General features: G+C 40.7%; 2 protein-coding genes across 6 annotated transcripts in view; one reads left to right on the forward strand and one right to left on the reverse strand.

Moving 5' to 3' along the window:
* The window catches only part of LOC109519811 (protein kinase C alpha type), a 91,648-nt gene extending 81,481 nt beyond the window's left edge, over window positions 1-10,167 (reverse strand). The window contains exons 1-2 of the mRNA XM_019876569.1: window positions 9,728-10,167; window positions 6,287-6,318 (exon numbers count right to left, since the gene is read on the reverse strand). Coding sequence (XP_019732128.1) covers window positions 6,287-6,318; window positions 9,728-9,894 — 199 coding nt within the window. The 5' untranslated portion in view covers window positions 9,895-10,167. The remainder of the gene's footprint in view (window positions 1-6,286; window positions 6,319-9,727) is intronic.
* Window positions 4,890-18,331, forward strand: part of LOC109519812 (beta-2-glycoprotein 1) — a 15,283-nt gene continuing 1,841 nt past the window's right edge. The window contains exons 1-9 of one of the 5 annotated variants that reach the window (XM_019876570.1): window positions 4,890-4,932; window positions 6,015-6,086; window positions 14,051-14,099; window positions 14,538-14,650; window positions 14,759-14,920; window positions 15,533-15,709; window positions 16,263-16,359; window positions 17,871-17,947; window positions 18,110-18,298. In XM_019876570.1, coding sequence (XP_019732129.1) covers window positions 14,851-14,920; window positions 15,533-15,709; window positions 16,263-16,359; window positions 17,871-17,947; window positions 18,110-18,298 — 610 coding nt within the window. In that variant the 5' untranslated portion in view covers window positions 4,890-4,932; window positions 6,015-6,086; window positions 14,051-14,099; window positions 14,538-14,650; window positions 14,759-14,850. Of the gene's footprint in view, window positions 4,933-6,014; window positions 6,087-13,886; window positions 14,100-14,220; window positions 14,239-14,537; window positions 14,651-14,758; window positions 14,921-15,532; window positions 15,710-16,262; window positions 16,360-17,870; window positions 17,948-18,109; window positions 18,299-18,331 lie in introns of those variants that run through there. The other 4 variants (XM_019876575.1, XM_019876572.1, XM_019876573.1 and 1 more) reach the window with 4 other exon arrangements.

The following is an 18,331-nucleotide window of genomic DNA, read 5'->3' on the forward strand; positions in this document are numbered from 1 at the left end:
ACAGAGAGAGAGAGAGAGAGAGAGAGAGAGAGAGAGAGAGCGAGATCTATATACACACACACACACACACATGCACACATGCACATAAATATTTTATAGAGGTGGAGAGAAAGAGAGCGAAAGAGAGAGAGAGAGGGAGAGGTATACAAAAAAGTTGTGGTTGTCGATATCAGTTTGGAGAAGCTTGAAGTTATTGGTTATTGTATCTGCCAAAAAAAAGAAGTTGTCATGCAACCCTAATAAATTTTAACAACTGGTCCACCGAGCTGTAACCTCATCAGATTTCCAAAGACTGCCACACATTAAGTTCAAATGCGGGGTTTAATTTCCCAGGCCATCACAAGATCAGTTTATACAGACAATCCGTTTCAGAGACCTGCCAGCCCCGACAGAGGCCTACTTCACTTGCAGACAAATGCGAGGATTTGCAAACTGTTGATGTAACAGCATCGATTTACCAGTGCAGCCAAACATTGTACCCTTCTGCCCATTTAAAGCCAAAAAAGTTAATCTGTGCACGCTTATGAAATGCAAATGACAAAACAGGTGGCCCCATTCATGAAAAACAGACTCACTGAGTCCTCCATTCAAGTCGGCTGCCGTTTAGTCCCCTTTCAGTACCAATGCGGTCATTTTGACCCTCCAAACAAAACCATCATGCTACCGAGGACTGAATAAACCCTGTAAAAGTACAGAGCTGCGTTTATCTAAATGCATTTTTACCATGACAACGGCCATTAGAGTTGAGAGAAGACTTGAGAGAGCGTGATAGGTCAAGTAATCTGATAAAAGCCACCTGAAAGGACTCTCTGGGGATGTGCCAACAAGGTCTTCAGATTGGTTTTATCGATACGCATACATTGTTGATGCATCTTCTTTTGTTGATTATCGATGATGATACATACATACAATAAACAGTTCTGTTTACTAATTAATAGAAAACTGACACATTATAAGTATTGGAAATTTCATGGTGAGAAGAAACCATTGGAAGTTTGATTCAGGGGGATGAACCCATTGAGATGCAACATATTGTTTGCGAGGGGTTCCCACACAATATCTTAAAGTAACTAATTTTAAAATAACATATATCATAGTATATTAGGGTACAACCAATCTTAAAAAAAAAATCTCATATCCGATGAATTAGTTGAAATATGTAAATAGATATTGACAGATAATATGTAAAAAATATAGGACTGATAAAACAGTCCCTTTACGCTTACCACAATGAATATTTAAGTTGTCCTTATTTGGTTCACGAGTGAGCTGCAGCCTAACCCTGTTGCCATTGGGCAACAGGCAGGGTACTCCATGGACTGATCACCAGTCAAATAGGAGGGAAAATATAGACAGTCATTCACACCATATCAGTCTGAGCCTGAAGACGAGTGAGTATTTATCAAAGTGTGGCACGGGTTTCCATAGAGACACACGAGGTGATCAAGTACAGAATCTGCAAGAGTAACACTGTAGCAAATACCACTGTGCCATTTAAATGTGTACTCGGACACACATATACTCAATCAGCTGACGACTACGACACAAACACTAGCTGACACACACAATACGCATTTGTCCCAAATGCACATTGAGAATTGAGGTGATAAATAATGCAGCTGCCATGATGGCTTAGTCTCTTCTTAATGCGGCTGAATTGATTAGTGAGGAACAGGAAGAGACGTGAGAGGCTTTCGGGGAAATACAAACTGCACGGCAAACCTGGTTGGAAGAGTTAAAAGCAGGCATGCTCTTAAATGTTTTATTTTAAATCATCATACGGTTTGAAAACAATATACTGTAGTGGATGTGCTTCAATTACATCACAAAAATGTGAACATCTCCTTTAATGAACCAAATTAATATATAAATCGATTTCAAAGCCAGTCACTGGTGGTGTAATAGTTCATTGGCCTGATTTCCGTCAGTCCAGGGTGTAGCCCACCTCTCGCCCCAAAGCAGATGGGATAGGATCCAGCTTCCTGAACAGGATCAACGGTGTCGAGAATGGATGGATGGGTGGAATTTCAAAGCCCTTACATTGACACTGGTCAACTGCATTATTTTCCCAGGTTTTTCAAAGAAATCCATCCATCCATTTTTGATACTGCTTGTCCTCATTAGGGTTGCTGATGGGACGGGGCTAATCACATTTGATTATAGGCGAGAGGTGGGCTACCCGCTGGACTGACAAACAACCAGTTCAACTCAGAGTCACACCAACAACAATAAGCAGTAAAGATTAGTTGAAGATAATTATTTATATCAAAAAGTGACAGTTCACAAATCGCCCTGGCCTTTGGCCCTTTCACTTTAATGGCTGCTCCTTAAATTGCTTCCTCTTATTTCATTTATATAGCACTTTTCACAATAGCAGCAGCTGTGACAAAGTGTGACGCATAACTCAGGAAAGACAATAATTAAAATAATAAAAAGTAACGGAATAGTATATTTTCTAAAAATAAACACACATACAAAAGATCCCTTTACAGTGGCATTCTCTCTTGTTGCACATGTGAATGCTAGGCAATGCTACGGTTAGAACCATCTTTCCCAATTAAAGCCTCTGAGGCAAATTTTATTTTTAAGTATCAACACTGAACATTGGGCTGTTTGCGGAAGCTGTTCATGAAGGAAGGAACACGCCTTAAAGCCAACCTGCAGAGGTGAAGTAATGCATTGAATGTCGCAAGACAAAGCTCCAACGTAATCACACAATGGTCATCTAAAAAAAATAGTCTTCCCCTGTAAACAGAGCTACCACTATGCACAGCAGCGTTCCTCTTTGAGGGACAAAGGAGCAACTTTAAAAATAGCCTCCGTTGATCTCTGCCTCCTTCACTCACTCCCTCGTAAACACACACACACACACACACACACACACACACACACACACACACACACACACACACACACACACACGTGTACAAATGCACATTTGCATTGTGCTGCAAGGCTTTGCGAATGTTGTATCTTGATGCCGGAGCCAAGCAAGCAGTTGGAAGAGCTTAACTCCAGGAACTCTGTCATATAATATTACTGCCAAAAAGCAGTAATATTGACCATGAGTGCTCAACGGCAAGTGATGAAGAGATCTGACAAGAGAGGGAGGGAGTGAAGCTCCACAGGCAGTCAGGGAAAATGCACAAAGCGATGCTCAAGGCTGATAACAACTGTCAACACTGTGGATGTCACAGACCATCCAAGCAGCATGGACTCAAAGGGCCAAATAATTATTCATGTTTTGTTGGCAGCAATTGGGGGGGGGGGGGCAGGAGGCGTGTTATCGCTGCGCCTGTTTAGATCTTTTTATTTCATATTTCATCTATTAAATTAAATAACACACCACAAATACCTCCTAACCAGAGGTAATACTGGGTGGATGATTTTGGCTCTGTTACTTTATGTAAGGCAGATACCAGGCCACCGGACGGCTACTGTAGCACCGCTTCACATCTCGATAAGAATGTTGAGTTGGATCTAAATAAAACAGGTCAAGGGAGAGAACTACTGAAGGCTAATTGTGCTGAGGGATATATTCCAAGTGGGCAGAAGCAGCGGCAGCAACAGCAGCAGCAGCAGCAGGCCAAGGCTTTGAAACATGACTCGGCAGGAAAAGTAGCCAACAGTTGATGGACTGATTGTTCACAAGGCAGACAACATCTACACATGTTTCCACAACATTTCATTGCTGGTGTCGTGTTGTGTGCACGCTTCAGCCTAAGCTGCAGTAGCTATTACAAACCAATGTGAGCTGGAGCCTATCCCAGATGACTTTGGGCAGGTCACCGGCCAACAGCGGGGCACGTTATTCTCACTGCAGATGAAACTTATGTTCTTTACTTCCTCACAAGCCGCTCAAAGATCAGTGCTTGGAAAAATTGTGACAAAGGACACACTAGAGGAAAAGGGGAAATATTCAGCAACCATTAATTCAGAGATAAATGGCATTTGGGTCGGAATTGATCGTTGATCAATCAAATTTTGATTTAGTTGAGGTAACATGGATTGTACGACTTGTCTGCAACCAGCAGATTACTTGTTTAATCAGTCTCCAATAGTTTAAAGGCTGAAGAGAAATTTGAAGGGAAGTTAATTATAAGTATCTGCAATGTTTGAAAATGCTGAAAAAACAGTTTCGTAAAATTATACAGTATCTATCATGGTCTTTAATCTGACCTATTTTTTTTTTCTTAAAATAAGTTTCGTCAAGTTCTCTCTCAGGCAAATATGCAGTACAAACAAAGGTTATCTTATCATATTTTGACTTTCTCCAGGAGTAAACTGAATCCTCAAAATGCCAACTGATAAAAAAAAAACAAAAAAAAAACTATCTTTCATGAATATTTGTTCAACAATTAATAATTAACACAACTCAGTCAGACTGATCTATATTGTGGGGAAAAAAAAAGTCAAAAAGGAGACTCATCAAAATCTCCTGCTTATGACACTGTAATCACAGGTGTGATGTAATGTGGCGCAATTCCTATTTTTAGCAAAAAGACATTTACGGGGATGAAAATGAAATGTCAATCCTGTTACAGAAATGTCACCCTCCCATTTATCACCTTGTCATTTTTCGAGCAGTGACTGAGAGACCGCCTGGCTCTGCTGAAGCACCTGGCCTCCATTTATAAGAGGCTTAATAATTTATGGCTCAACAAATCTTACAAAGTGAGGACCTTTCCTACTTTTAAAAGTTGCAGCGGTAATGATCACCTCTAGATAGGGTGGTCATTATTTATTCAACATGTCTGAAAGGGGAATTTATGAAAAGTGAAAAAGACACTTGCAGGTGAGATTCATTTTTCTATCCTGGGCGCGGTGACACAATGACCTAGTGGTTAGCATTTCTGCTTTTCAGTCAAGAGGTTATGGCTTTGAATCTTGCCCCCCTCCTGTGTAGAGTGTGCTGGTCCACTTAATGCTTCTGTAAGTTTTGCCTGATACTCTGGCTGTCTCTCACATTTCAAAACCATGTGTTCGATTACATGAACACTTTCAATTGTCTTAAGAATGCAAGTATGAATACTGTAATTGTTTTTTTTAATCCATTTGCTGACTGTTGCTAATCCATGTGGCAGCCATTTTGCCACTTGCTGTCGACTGAAAATGAAATCGCAGTGATTCAGGGCTCAGGTAACAACTGTCATGGCTCACCTATTTTCTGAAAGCAAACTTGATGATGTTACAATACACACGAACGTGTTGCGCTGTCAATTTCATTTCGGACCACTGTCCCAGGACCAACACCACAGCAGTTTGATGGCAGTCACCATTGCTTGAACACTTTGTCGCAGAGAGTAAAAAAACGTCCTTCCTATTGACAATTTAAGACTCCATGAAACTTCCTTCTATGTTTATTGGAATGACGTGTTCAGCTAAGACCTGTGAATGTGTCACTCTCGCTGACACTCTCATAAGAAAAGCGACCAATTACAAGGGTCAAATGTCTCGCAAGGTGTTTATGTCTACAACAGAGATGGATGTCAAGTCTGAACAGTTTGGTATGAGCGAGTCACCAATAATCCGGTATGCTTTGCACCTGGTCACACCTGCTCCATGTGAACTGTGACAGCAGGCACTCTTGTCATACATTTAAGAAGATAGCAATGTTGTAAAATTACAACAACAAATGCTGGCTCTGATTGTAATGCAGTGTTAACAGCATGCAAATGAGAGATTTGTGGACACTTGAAGCAGTTAAAAAATAAATAAACTCCACAAAGGGAAGGCTGGAGCTGGAATCGAACCCCGCACCTCTGCACTTTTCAATAATTGTTAAAAAATATATATAGGCGACAACACATGTAGAAAAGCAAAAAGACTCCGTTCTGCTGGATGTGCATCTCAGCATCGCTGGTATGTCTTTCAATTCCATTACTTCTCAAATCGCCCTCAGTGTGATGAGTGTTTTCTGCTTCGCTTCCTGCCAAATTGAGTTCTTGCCATACGACAACATGGCGCAAACAATGTTGATTGAGGCCCACATCCTTCTGACCACATGTTTTCAGGAACAATAAACACTATCCAGCTTGTGGGAAAACAATAGTTCCATGCCTGCAGAACCGCAAGCTAAATATGAGGTGGGTGTAAGAACTGTGAAGATTTTTCTGAATATTATGCCAAATTGTCTCTGTTTGCTTAGCTACTTTCTACATGACCACTTGTTTAACCACACAGACCACTGGGAATGATCCACATCACAAGTGCGCGCGCATACACATACACGCCAAATAAACACATCATTTTTGAATAAGACAGATATGAAGTCAATTCAGTTTACCTTGGCACTGAAATCCTTGTTTTCCAAAGCCCCTGCGGAAGCAAACAAAGAAGGATTAAATGAGTTGACCATTTCCACTCGCACGATCAGAAGCGCTTTCTATTTAACAGTTGAGGGTCTGAACTCATGATGTGAAACACATAAACAATCATGAGGTGTTTGCTGGGAGTTTTTGGAAACTAAAGCTACCCTAGCCTTCACCACTAGACTCCAAAGTCCAGGGATTCCACTGTGCACACATTCGGCATTCTTTGAGTCTGGAATGGTTTTCATGCAGAGAACTGGCACTGTGTGATTCCTGCTAGACTTGCTAAAACGTCCAGTCCGCTTATCTGCATGATGTTGTGTTAGTGAGTCCCTCCCAGAAGACAAAGTGGACTCTCCCTGCCTCTATTGATACAAAGGGGATTGGAACAAGTTGTAGTCTGTAATCACAGGACATGTTTGGCTCTCTGGACTACGAACTAAGGAGTGCCAATAGCCAGTGCACATGCCATGCTGTAAAACTGTCAAGGTCATAAACTGCAAGCAGTAAAGGCCATGAGATCATACTAGCACCTGCAACAGTGGATGCCTGTGAACACGGGCAGAAATCTACAACCTCTGAAGTTGAACACAACCTGTTAAGGAAGACTGGTCTATTTCTTTAAATTTAGACCAAAAAAAAAAAAAAAACACATGGAAATAATGTTGGCTATTCCATATTTGTACTCGTACTCTGACACATAAAAATGCCCCATTACTACCACACCAATACTACTTCATCAGCCTGACATGTACCTTGTAGGTGGGAGCCATGACAGCCGTGTCGATATATTCAAAGGTAAATATAAATGACAACACTTTTGGCCATCTTCAAATTATGCTGTGCAAAATGGATGATGAACTCGGCTCTGACGGCAACCCCCGGCAAGCATGTTTCATCAGCCCGTCACGCTCACGGCTGATTAATTTTAACCATATGGACATTCAGTTACATTCTAATGTGTTAATCTCACTTGAACATGTTTTTTTGCTCACGAACAGTTTAACTTTGCGGTACCTGATGAAAGGGACAGGCGGTCTGGATAATAGTTACCACTGAGATGCTGAAATTCAGAGCATTTGGACAATCTTAAATTAAAAACATTATCTAAATGATTCATTGATTATCAAAAAGAATTATCAGTTCATTTGAAAAGCCATTAGTTGATGATTAATCGATTAATTGCTCCACCTATACGAGGAATTAAAAAATAAATAACATTTTCATCTATCTATCCCATTTCAGTAACATTTTTCAGTCTTAACTGGCATAAGTGTAAAAATGAATGAACTTCTGTATAATCAAGCTAAAATAAAAAGACAGCTGACCCTTCGTAGACCCAACAATATGTATAGCAATTAAACAAGTAGAGAAGGAAGCTTGCTGAATGTGTTTCAACTGCATGCATTCAAAATCGCTCGGCGGTATATTAAAACATCCATCCATCCTTCCATCCAACCATTTTCAATTGCGCTCATTCGGTCCAGTAATGCTGGTACCTGCAGCATATCCCAACTGACTGGTCAAAAGGTAGACTACTGGACTACATACAATAACAGGGCCCATGTCAAATATCAAAATTTAATAACCATCCATTTTCCCCACACAACATATAGAGACAGATAACCCTTTACACTCACAATCACACCATCAAGGCCAAACTTACTGAGCGGAGAAGGTTTGCAAAGGTGTAGGCAGTAGCGACTGTTGCTCTTTTTTTGTCAGGATTCGTTCAAGGTGGCAAACAGTTGCAAAGACATTCACCGACAAATATAATGGCCTCAAACTGTTTTTCTTGATGCAAAGAAATTTGAACAAGTTCAAAGTTTGATGGCGACAAGAAATGTCTTTACGACCATTAAAATTGTTTGGGAATGTCAGGCGAATGTCTTTGAAACAGTTTGCTACATTGAACAAACTCTGCCCAAAAATAAAAACTCAAAAGACAATTGCTGCATGCGCACACACGTGCAAACCTTCAGCAGTCAGTGACATACATGTTCAGAGTGGGAACCGAACCCACGCTTGTCAGGGAAGGTTATTATAGTTAAAATAATAATAATAATAATAATAATAATAATAATAATAATAATAAAATGAAAAACTAAAATTATATTTGAAAAAACATTTTCATTCATGAGATGAAAATGAAAATGTTAAAAAAACAGAAGCAAAGAAACAAAAACAAAAAGTACTTTAATTACTTTATTACACACTATGTTGTAACCTTTTTTCCCTTTTCTTTCTCTAGTCAAGTACTGCACATATTTTTTTTAATTTAATACTAAAACTAAATAAAACAAAGAAAAACAAAGCGTTTTGGGGGGAAAAAAACTAATAAAAACAAACAAACCTGCTCTGAAAACTAATTAAAACTAACTGAGTTTAAAAAACAAAAGTCCAAATAAAATAAAAATTAACCACCATGAAAAATCCAATCTATTATAATAACTCTGCGGTGAATTGAGAGAACCATTGAACCAGATGTCTCCATCATGTCACTTGTGAGCTGCTGGTAGCCTGCTAGACAATTTCCAGTAACTGGCCAAACATCAAATTTGGCTTATATCTCTCACTCTGGAGACACTAGATGAAATAAAATATCAGAAATGTTTAAATCTCTTTTTTGAAATCTCTTTTAAACGTCTTGTCTTGTTCTGATTGCTGCATTAGTACTTACTGCAGCCCAAAATCTGATGATATCAAGCATTATGAAGTAAAAGGTGATATGTAAGGGAGATAAATATTCTCAAAATCAACAAAGACATCCTATATAGCTTGGAAATAATTTTAATTTCTTCATCGTTAAATATTGCCATAGAATACCAATGTGCAATGTTCTGCAGGAGATGTATAAACCAATTAAAAAATAAATAAACAAGAACATGGCACTGATCAATGAAAATCTTTTTACTCTGTAAGTCTTCTGCAGAATTACTCTCAAATGTGCACGTTAACGATAAAAAAAAAAAAGAATTGCAGTGTGCCTCAGCAAGGGAAATCTTGGACTCATCAGAAACGCGCATCAGCTTAAGCAGGAAACATTGCAGGAAATGTCTGTAATGCTAAATTTGTATAACGTTTACTTTATCATGACTTCCAATCAAAAGGGAACTTCACCAATGGAATACAGACTGCACATGCAAGCAACGTTTACACATTTTGAGGGCTTAAAAGAGGAAAATAAACAACACGGTCCTCGCCATGTGGGTCGGGGATCCCTGAAGAAGTCGACTTTTTGACATCGAAGTCGACACGTTGCTGCGATTTGCAGGATCAGGTGGGGAAAAGTTGCAAAGTGAAGTTGCGTAACATCATGAAGGAAGGATCGTAGGCGCGAAGTTGCAATCCAATATGCAACAGGCTGCATGCGTGGAGGTGGCCGGGTAGGGTGGAGGCGGAGACGAATGGCTTACCAGATGAAGTCCGTGCAGTGGCTGCAGAAAGTCGGCTGTTTGAAGAACCTGGCTATAAACTTGTGGTTCTTCACTTCGTGGACGTTTTTCTGCCTCAGGGCGCCTTTGCGAGCAAACCTATTCGCCACGTTCGCGGTGAACGAGTCGTTCAAACTTGTATCGGCCATGTTGAACGCAAACAAGCTCCGTGTCGCTGTTTTGCCGAGTGTCCTGTCTTGCTAGGGGTTGGGTCGGGAACCAGCAGAGAGACCCGCTGTAGACTTGGTGAGTGCTCGTGAGTGAGGGCTTTTCCCAGTCTGTGGCTGCCACTGGGCACCTCCGCTGTCAACTCCGAGCGCCGTCAAGTCAGCTATGGCTGAATACAAACAGTACATCCGCTATTACATTCAAAGTAAGACCATGTAAATTTCTCCTACTGCGCACGAGAAGCAGAGACCGCCCTGTCTATTAGACCCCCCCCCCCACACACACACACACACACACACACGCCAATTCACAGTCAACAGAGCCCAGTGTATGATTTTATTTTATTGTTTGACTTCTGGTCACTGGCTAGCAATTTTTCGTACATTTTTTACAGAGATGCAAGTAAACTTTTTGAAGTGATTTTAAAAATATCATTGTGATTTTTGTGCTTACTTAGAATATGCCCTCGTTTTTTTCTCTCGCAAATCAGGCTTTAATAATAATAATAAAGTAATATTCACCAACTGTGTGCGATTTAAGGGTTAGGTTCAGCAACAGGTGGAATTTTTTCTGAAGCGTCGTCGCTATAAATTACAAATCAGTGAAGCCCTGTTGCACAAGTTTTTATAGGTCCAACTTAAAAACAAGAAAATTGTCTCAAAAACATGATGTGTTAAAAAAAAAAAAGCAAATACATTTTTTAAATCTGTGTCGAAAACACACTTAGGTAAGCCATCTATGATTAAAATTTGCTGTTTTAAAATACCACACAGTTCTTGAGCTCCCCCTAAAATTGCCTTTTTTTTCCTCCTGTTCCTCCCTCTTGAGTGCCATCTTTCCTATCAAATGTGATCCACCACCTGAAAATTACTGTTTTACAGTAAATAGCATTAATGTATTGTGGCGGCACATTGGACGACTGGTTAGCATGTCTGCCTCATAGTACAGAGGTCCAGGTTTCAATTCTGGGCTCCGGCCTTCTTGTGTGGAATTTGTATGCTCTCCCTGTGCCTATGTGGGTTTTCCTAGATACTACGGTCCCCCATCCCCCCCCCCCCCAAAAAAAAAGAAAAAATGACCTACATGACTAAACAGAAATTACATCATCAAGTTGCAACTATAGGTAAATCAAAGGTACACTAAGTCCTCTTCTATTTTGAATAACTTTAGAATGTTTTCAGTTGTAATGGAGTGTGTAACTTAGAGGGGAATTTTCCAATAATCCACTTTTGTCATATTGATTTAAAACTAGCATGATTACCTGACAGTAGTACATGATAAATATGATCTGTGGGGGGCATCTCGGCCCTAATTTGTTGCCTCTAATTTTATTTTGAGAACCCACTGCATCAGATGAAAAACAATGAATCAGAGACAGGAGGTCTCAGTCTGGTCATGCACTTCCAGGAACACTGATTCATTGGAATCAAAACTCTCCATTACAAATAAGGTGCTTTTCTGAGGTAACAAGGGAGTAGTCAGCACGAGGCCATGGTGGATGACAAATGATTGACACCTCGTAAATCATGCCTTAAATCCCTGACTGTTTTTCTTTGGGTGTGGTGGCTTATTGCAAATCAGTTTACAGGCATAAAATGTTCATCATTTGACTTTCTTGAAAACACAACACAATATTATAAAATAAATTGACCTCAAATTCTGGAATCTCCCATAAATACTGAGGGAAAAAAAGAGTAATATAAAAATGTTTAAAATTTGGATTAAGGTAGTTAATTGTATTTATTTATTCATGCTGAAACTTTTGTGCCTTTTTACCTTGTTTTACGACCTAATATCCATCTATCCATCCATTTTCGAATCTGCATATCCTCACGAGGGTCGTGCTGGAGCCTATCCCAACTGTCTTTGGGCAATAGGTGGGGGACACCTTGAACTGGTTGCCAGCCAATCGCAGGGCACACATAGACAAACAACCATTCAAGCTCACAATCACACCATGAGACAATTTAGAGTGTTCCATTAATCTGCCGTGCATGTTTTTGGAATGTGGGAGGAAGCCGGAATACCTGGAAAAAACCCACGCAGGCACGGGGAGAACATGCAAACTCCACACAGGAAGGCCCGACACCTCTGCACTGTTGACCACAGTCCACCACTGTGCAGGACCTAATGAAGCAACTTCACATTTGTTTAGTTTAAAAAAACTATTTTTATCACCTAGTTTTCGGCTCCATGTTCAGTTTCATTCTTACTTTTGTACTGCATTTGCTTGAAAATGTATTTTATTATTCAATAATCTATTTGTTGTACATTTCAAGTTACACGTCTGTATCAACGTGTTTTAATGTGTTGTTGCACTTTATTGTTATTCTTGCACTATTATTTTTTTTCTTTTGCACATTGCTGCTGAACTTTCATCCTCCATTTTCTGCACCACTTATCCTTACGAGGGTTGCGGGCGTGCTGGTGTCAATCCCAGCTGACTTCAGGCAAGTGGCAGGGTGCACCCTGAACTGGTTGCCAGACAATTGCAGAGGAAACACAAAGGAGACACAGGAAAGCAGGAGTACTGTTCCTAGTTTTCCCTAAACCAATACAGTACTAATAAACCAGATGACACTTTTGTTGTAAATCAATAGCAGGCCTGGATGATTTTCAGTATTGCACTTACTGCTTTAATCCCTTGGAATACTATTGTGTAAATCAACCCCAGCCCTCTCCTGTACTGTAACACTGCTGCAATTAGTTTATAGTTGTTGTATGAATGATTAATAGTCCGTATTATTGGAAGTGGGCCCCATAATCTAATTTTAGTCCTTGGGACTCCATAGAGGCATGGGCTGGCTCTGACTGGAAGAGCTACGTTGGCAACAATGTAGGCTCATTATCACACGTAGATTTATGTTATTAGATTACAAAAGAAATGATCCTATTTGGTTACAAATAATGAGTAAAAGGTACATTATCAGTTCAAATGTTGAGTAAAAGTAAAAACTCATACATAAGTCTTGCTGAATTTTTTTTTTGAGGACGATCACAAAGTCTTTCGTTACACAGTGCGTTGAATGGGGACTACAGTATTGCAACGCGACCGATCCATGGGGTATACTTTTATTTTGAAGACAAACATCCGAGTTGTGTGTCAACAACATAAAGCCTTGATTGTGGTGTGGTCTCCAGCTCCGTCTTCCTGTTGTTACGCTTCACAGGGTTGGGACGCGGTCCACGATCCTGCCCTGGAATTGCTGTATGAGGACACCATCGTGCGGAAAATCAGAGAATTACATTGTTGGTACCTGAGGGGAAAGGTCGTGGGAGAACTGCCGTCCAAGAAGAAAATGAAAATACCTGTACTGCAATCTGGATAGGTGGCCCGGTGGTGGCCCAGTGGTACCGGGTTCGATTCCAGCTCTGTGTGTGGAGTTTGCATGTTCTTCCAGTGCCTGCGTGGGGTTTCTCCGGGTACTCCGGTTTCCTCCCTCCTCAAAAACATGCATGACAGGCTAATTTAACACTCTAAATTGTCCCTAGATGTGAGTGTGAGCGCGGATGGTTGTTCGTCTCTGTGTGCCCTACGAGTGGCTGGCAACTGGTTCTAGGGTGTCCCCCGCCTACTGCCCGAAGACAGCTGGACAACAGACTCAGAGAGAGACGTCAAGAGCGAAGATTGGAGCAGATGTCTCAACCGCCACAAGCCAGAGTGTGCCTGTTCCTGACTCAGCCGCATCCACCGAGGAGCCTTTGCAGGTGGGAGAAGGTCGTTTGGACCCCGAGGAGAAAATACGTCTATTCCAAATGATGGCTTGCTTTTACTGTGGCTTGCAGGGTCACCGCGTCACCATCTGCAGGACAAGACCTTCATGTCTGTCAGGTCCTTCCTCCCAACTAGGCAACTGTAAGCTGAACACCTCTATCCACATCGCCACCCAGGAGCATGGAGAGAACAAACCGATTCCAGTGAGTCAAGACCAAAACAAAAATGAGACTCATGAATGCCAAAGACTCAAGATAGACCGAGGTATCTGATCGACTTGGAGGGCTATGGACAGGAGTTGATTCCCCGCTCCTGGACCCATCCTTTCTCCGTACCTTTCACTCATCCGATCCAGCTAAACCAGGTAGGCTGGCAGAAGGTGTCCATTAAGGTGTCATGATACTGTTCTTGTGATTCTCCAGCAGGTAGCAGAAGAGAGCCATCCCTCCAACTTACACACCTGCTGCCAATGTAATCAGCCGACTATTCAAGGATTCCCATGTTGTCATGTCTGTCGGATAATTCACTTAGCTAATGACTGTTACCAAATGTTGAATTTGTCTTGATGGTCCATGTTGTTGTTCCCGCCAAGATTTCTGCACTTACCTTTGTATGTAGATTTTATTCTATTAAAAGGTAACAATTTAACATAGAATGTTCCATCATTATACTAAGAGTCAACAATGTAAATGTATTTATTTCTCTTTACGAAATAGCAGTGTTACAACAAAAGGGGAAATCCACAGTCAGAGCTTCCAGGAACACAGATTTCAGAGCAGTGTTGGGTTTTTTTTTTTTTGTTCTGCCATTGACACTGGAGGTCAAAGTACACATACAACTGACAAAATGTTGGCGTGTCTGTGGGTTGCTAGTGTCTCTTCATAAGGTAACTACAAGTCTCTATTCTAGTTCATCCTAAACATGTTCAGCGGGATCAAGTTCTTCCCACCAAAACTCCCCCAAGCATGCCTTTCCCCAGCCTGATCTCACAAGGTTGAAAACATCACCAGTGTCTTGGCAAGGTGATGAATTCAGACTGTCAGAATGTTGATTCTTGCTCTCAGATGAATCAAAACCAACTGTACCCTCTGTCAACAACTAGTGCCCTTCTTATCTGTTTACTTTTGCAGAACCACAAACAGCAGTGAGAAAGTCAACACACAGAAAGTGAACTGGTCACCACAGGAAAGACGAGTTGAATTTCTGCACTTTTCTCCTCAGGATGGAACATATTCTCAATGTTTGGCTTCTAGGCACATTTTTTATCCTTGTGACAGCACAAGAACGTCACGGTATTTACATTTTCATACTTTTTCCTGTCACAGATTACTTTTGTATTTGGTTATCTAATGATTGCTTGTAGATGAACCCTCATATTAAATTGACGACATTGAACAATCACCTGCCTGCACAGTGCTACATATGGTTGTTTTGTGTCTCACAGTTGAAATGGTCTAAACTTGAATCTCGGTTTAGTCTGACCTGTCTAAAGTTTGCATGTTCGGCAGCTTCCCTCATCATTCTAAGCATACTATGTTAACTCAACACTCTAAATTCCCTACTGGTGTCAATATGGATCAATTCTTGTTGGTCTACATTTGGCCTGCGAATGTCCAGAGGGTACTGTGCCTCTCTCTCAAAGTTAGCTGGGATAGGCTCCAACTCCCCCGAGACCCTAATGAGGACAAACGCTACACCGCTTATCCTGAAGAGGGTCATGGGGAATTGCTGCAGCCTATCCCCGTTGACTTTGGGCAGAAGGCGGACTACACCCCGAACTGGTCGCCAGTCAGTTGCACACAATTCGAGTGTAACACTACACGGATGAATGCAATAATAACCCAAATGCTGATCAAGACTTGCTTTGTTTTCAATCACCAGTCACTGTGTGTTTATCCTTGCAGGATGTGTACTTTCTGAGCTGGGTCCCAACATTGAAGCAACGGAATATCGGACCATCTTTAGGCCCGGTCAAGAGTTAGCGCTGTCTTGTAAACTGGGATACACGTCCATTTTGGGCCCTCGGACAATTGTATGTACAGACGACGGAGAGTGGACTGAAACCAAATTCAAGTGCATTGGTGGGTCTCAGATCAATGTTATTTAATGTAACTGCAAATGTAAACACTTCCAATATGTTTTTTTTTCCGACAAAGCACCATCACCGAATCATTGTATCACTGAATTATAGGGCTTTCGGTCTTGTATTTATGTTTATCAATAGTGATACTAATGAAGATACAGTGTGGGAAGTGGATATGCTGATCGTGTTTTTTTCAGACATCAGTTCTTGTGGTTATTCTTAAATTCAATAAAGTTGGCTTCAACATTCGGTCAGAATCATCAGACACTTTATTAGGTACACTTAATGTGTACTGTACACATTTAACAGTATGATGGATCATCATGTCCTCCTTTGAACCATAATTATTCTGAGTCAATCACATTTTTAATATAATGCCAGAAAAAAGAGACAATGTTCTTCAAAACAGTCTGTATTAAATGTTGATTTCAGTTACATGAGGTTGATTCCGATCCAGCGTTCTAGCATTAGTCTTTGAAAAGGCAGGGTAATATGATACTAACCGAATACTGTTTGTCAACTCATAACTATAATACTGTTCTGTCTTGTAGCAAAGCGTTGTCCTAATCCTGATCCACTGTCCAATGGAGATCTGTACTATGAGGATACGGTGTACCAGAGCACAATCAACTATACCTGTCACGAGGGGTAAAGTGAGAACTTCTTGTTGAATTCCAATGAAGGACATGTAAGAAGAAGCTAGTAGTTTAACTGGTAATGTTGATGTGCACTCTATCAAACCCCGAATGATGTTGACTATCAGAAGCATACCCAGTAAACATGCTGAGCCGACGGTCCTCTGGGGTTGATGTGGTGCAAAAGATTTTTTTTTCTCCTCCCCCCCCCCCCCCCCCCCCCGATACTGTAGCTGATAGGAGAAATGCAATTTTTATTTATTTATTTTTTTTGTAATGGCCACTCCCACAATATTGAAGGAGTGGCCCGTTAATCCAAATTTACACTAGAGACCGTAGTGTAAACTGAACCATTCAACATATAGTAAGCCTACAAAACTAGCCCAACTGGATAGCACCAACTTTAGTATAGACAGTACGATGAGTCAATCGGGATACAGGATACATACAGTATGTTCCATTCACATGATCGGCTCATCAGCAAGCTCGGAGAAGCCTGATCATGAGCTTGATCATTTAAATCAGGTGTTTTGGAAGAGGGAGACTTGTAACACAGGCTGGTTAGGGGATCTTGAGAACCGGACTTGGACACCCCTGATCTAGTAACTGTAGTTTGGACGGCTGAACAGTTGAAGCAGCAGCGGGCAGGAAAAGGAGCAGACACAGATGATGCAGGCTTTTGAAAATGCAGGGCAAAGTGAGCGGGAAAGTGTCACTGCCGGTGAGCAGTTGTAACATTTGTGTAATACAGGGACTTTGAGCGGATGGCGGAAACGTCAGCGACCTTCCGTTACATGGCTTGAGCAATAGCAATCAATTAATATTACTAAATACTGAAATAGTAACACATTGTTCAAGAGTTGTCACATGGATAATTGCATACTTCCCAAAATCTCGAAGCATAAGCATCTTATTATAATGATATTGGAGATTTTTAAGGCTGAGAAGTTGTTTGACAGCAGCACCTGTCCATATTCAGCCACATCATAACATCTGAGATATTCTTGTTAAAAGATAAGGTATTAGTTTGAATTCGCAATCCTCTATGCCAGGGGTTCCCTTTAATTACATCACTGCGAGCCCTCCTAGGTTTTTTTACTATTGATATCGCTGCCTGTCAATGGCAGGGAATGAGTTGAAAAATAACACACTCTCTCTCATCATCATTGTGAAATCTGTCACTTGATTGACATAAAGAGCAGCCAGTGATATGCCTGTTGCGGGCCTCACCAATATGTGTATAAGGAATTCAAAGTATGTTTTTCAATAAATACAGATACTGTCCACATTTATTTTCAGGGATATCAAGAAAATACATATGAGAAATTATTTTAAAAAAATGATCGATCTAAAAAAAATAAAAACATTACCTTAAGATACTGAATACATATAACCCAATGAAATAAGGTGGAAGAGAAAGCATTTGTGGGATAGTCCCATGCTATAGTGTTTCAGTGGTTTAGGATAATGCTATTATTGGCAATCTAAAGAATTATGAACAAATGACGTGTTTTCTTTCCACAGGTACACCCTCTCTGGACCCAAAAATGCAAAATGCCAAGCTGATGGAACATGGAGCACAACAGTTCCAGAATGCAAACGTATGTAGTCCGCCATTTCCTTCTTCCTCCCTTAATTTCCTTTCAATTTGGAACACAGCTAAGTAATCTTTTAGCACTCCTATATTGTGAACAAATCAAACCTAATCCAATATTTTTTTACATTAATTGGTACTTATCACTATATGTTCGCTTGTCTTGCAGCTGTGTCTTGTGGGCTTGCTCCAATCCCAAAGTTTGGTCTTATCAGTTTTAACAAGAAAATAAGTGGAAACGCAACATATTTTGGCACCCATGGGACATATAAGTGCCTGCCTCCGTATGTCCTCTTTGGAAATGCACACGCTGAGTGCACGGCCAGTGGCAACTGGACCAAGACACCTGAATGTCGAGGTATAGTAAAAAAATTAATTATATATATATATA

Source organism: Hippocampus comes, unplaced genomic scaffold (genome assembly GCF_001891065.2).
Source record: "Hippocampus comes isolate QL1 unplaced genomic scaffold, H_comes_QL1_v1.1 scaffold51, whole genome shotgun sequence".
Taxonomy (NCBI): domain Eukaryota; kingdom Metazoa; phylum Chordata; class Actinopteri; order Syngnathiformes; family Syngnathidae; genus Hippocampus; species Hippocampus comes.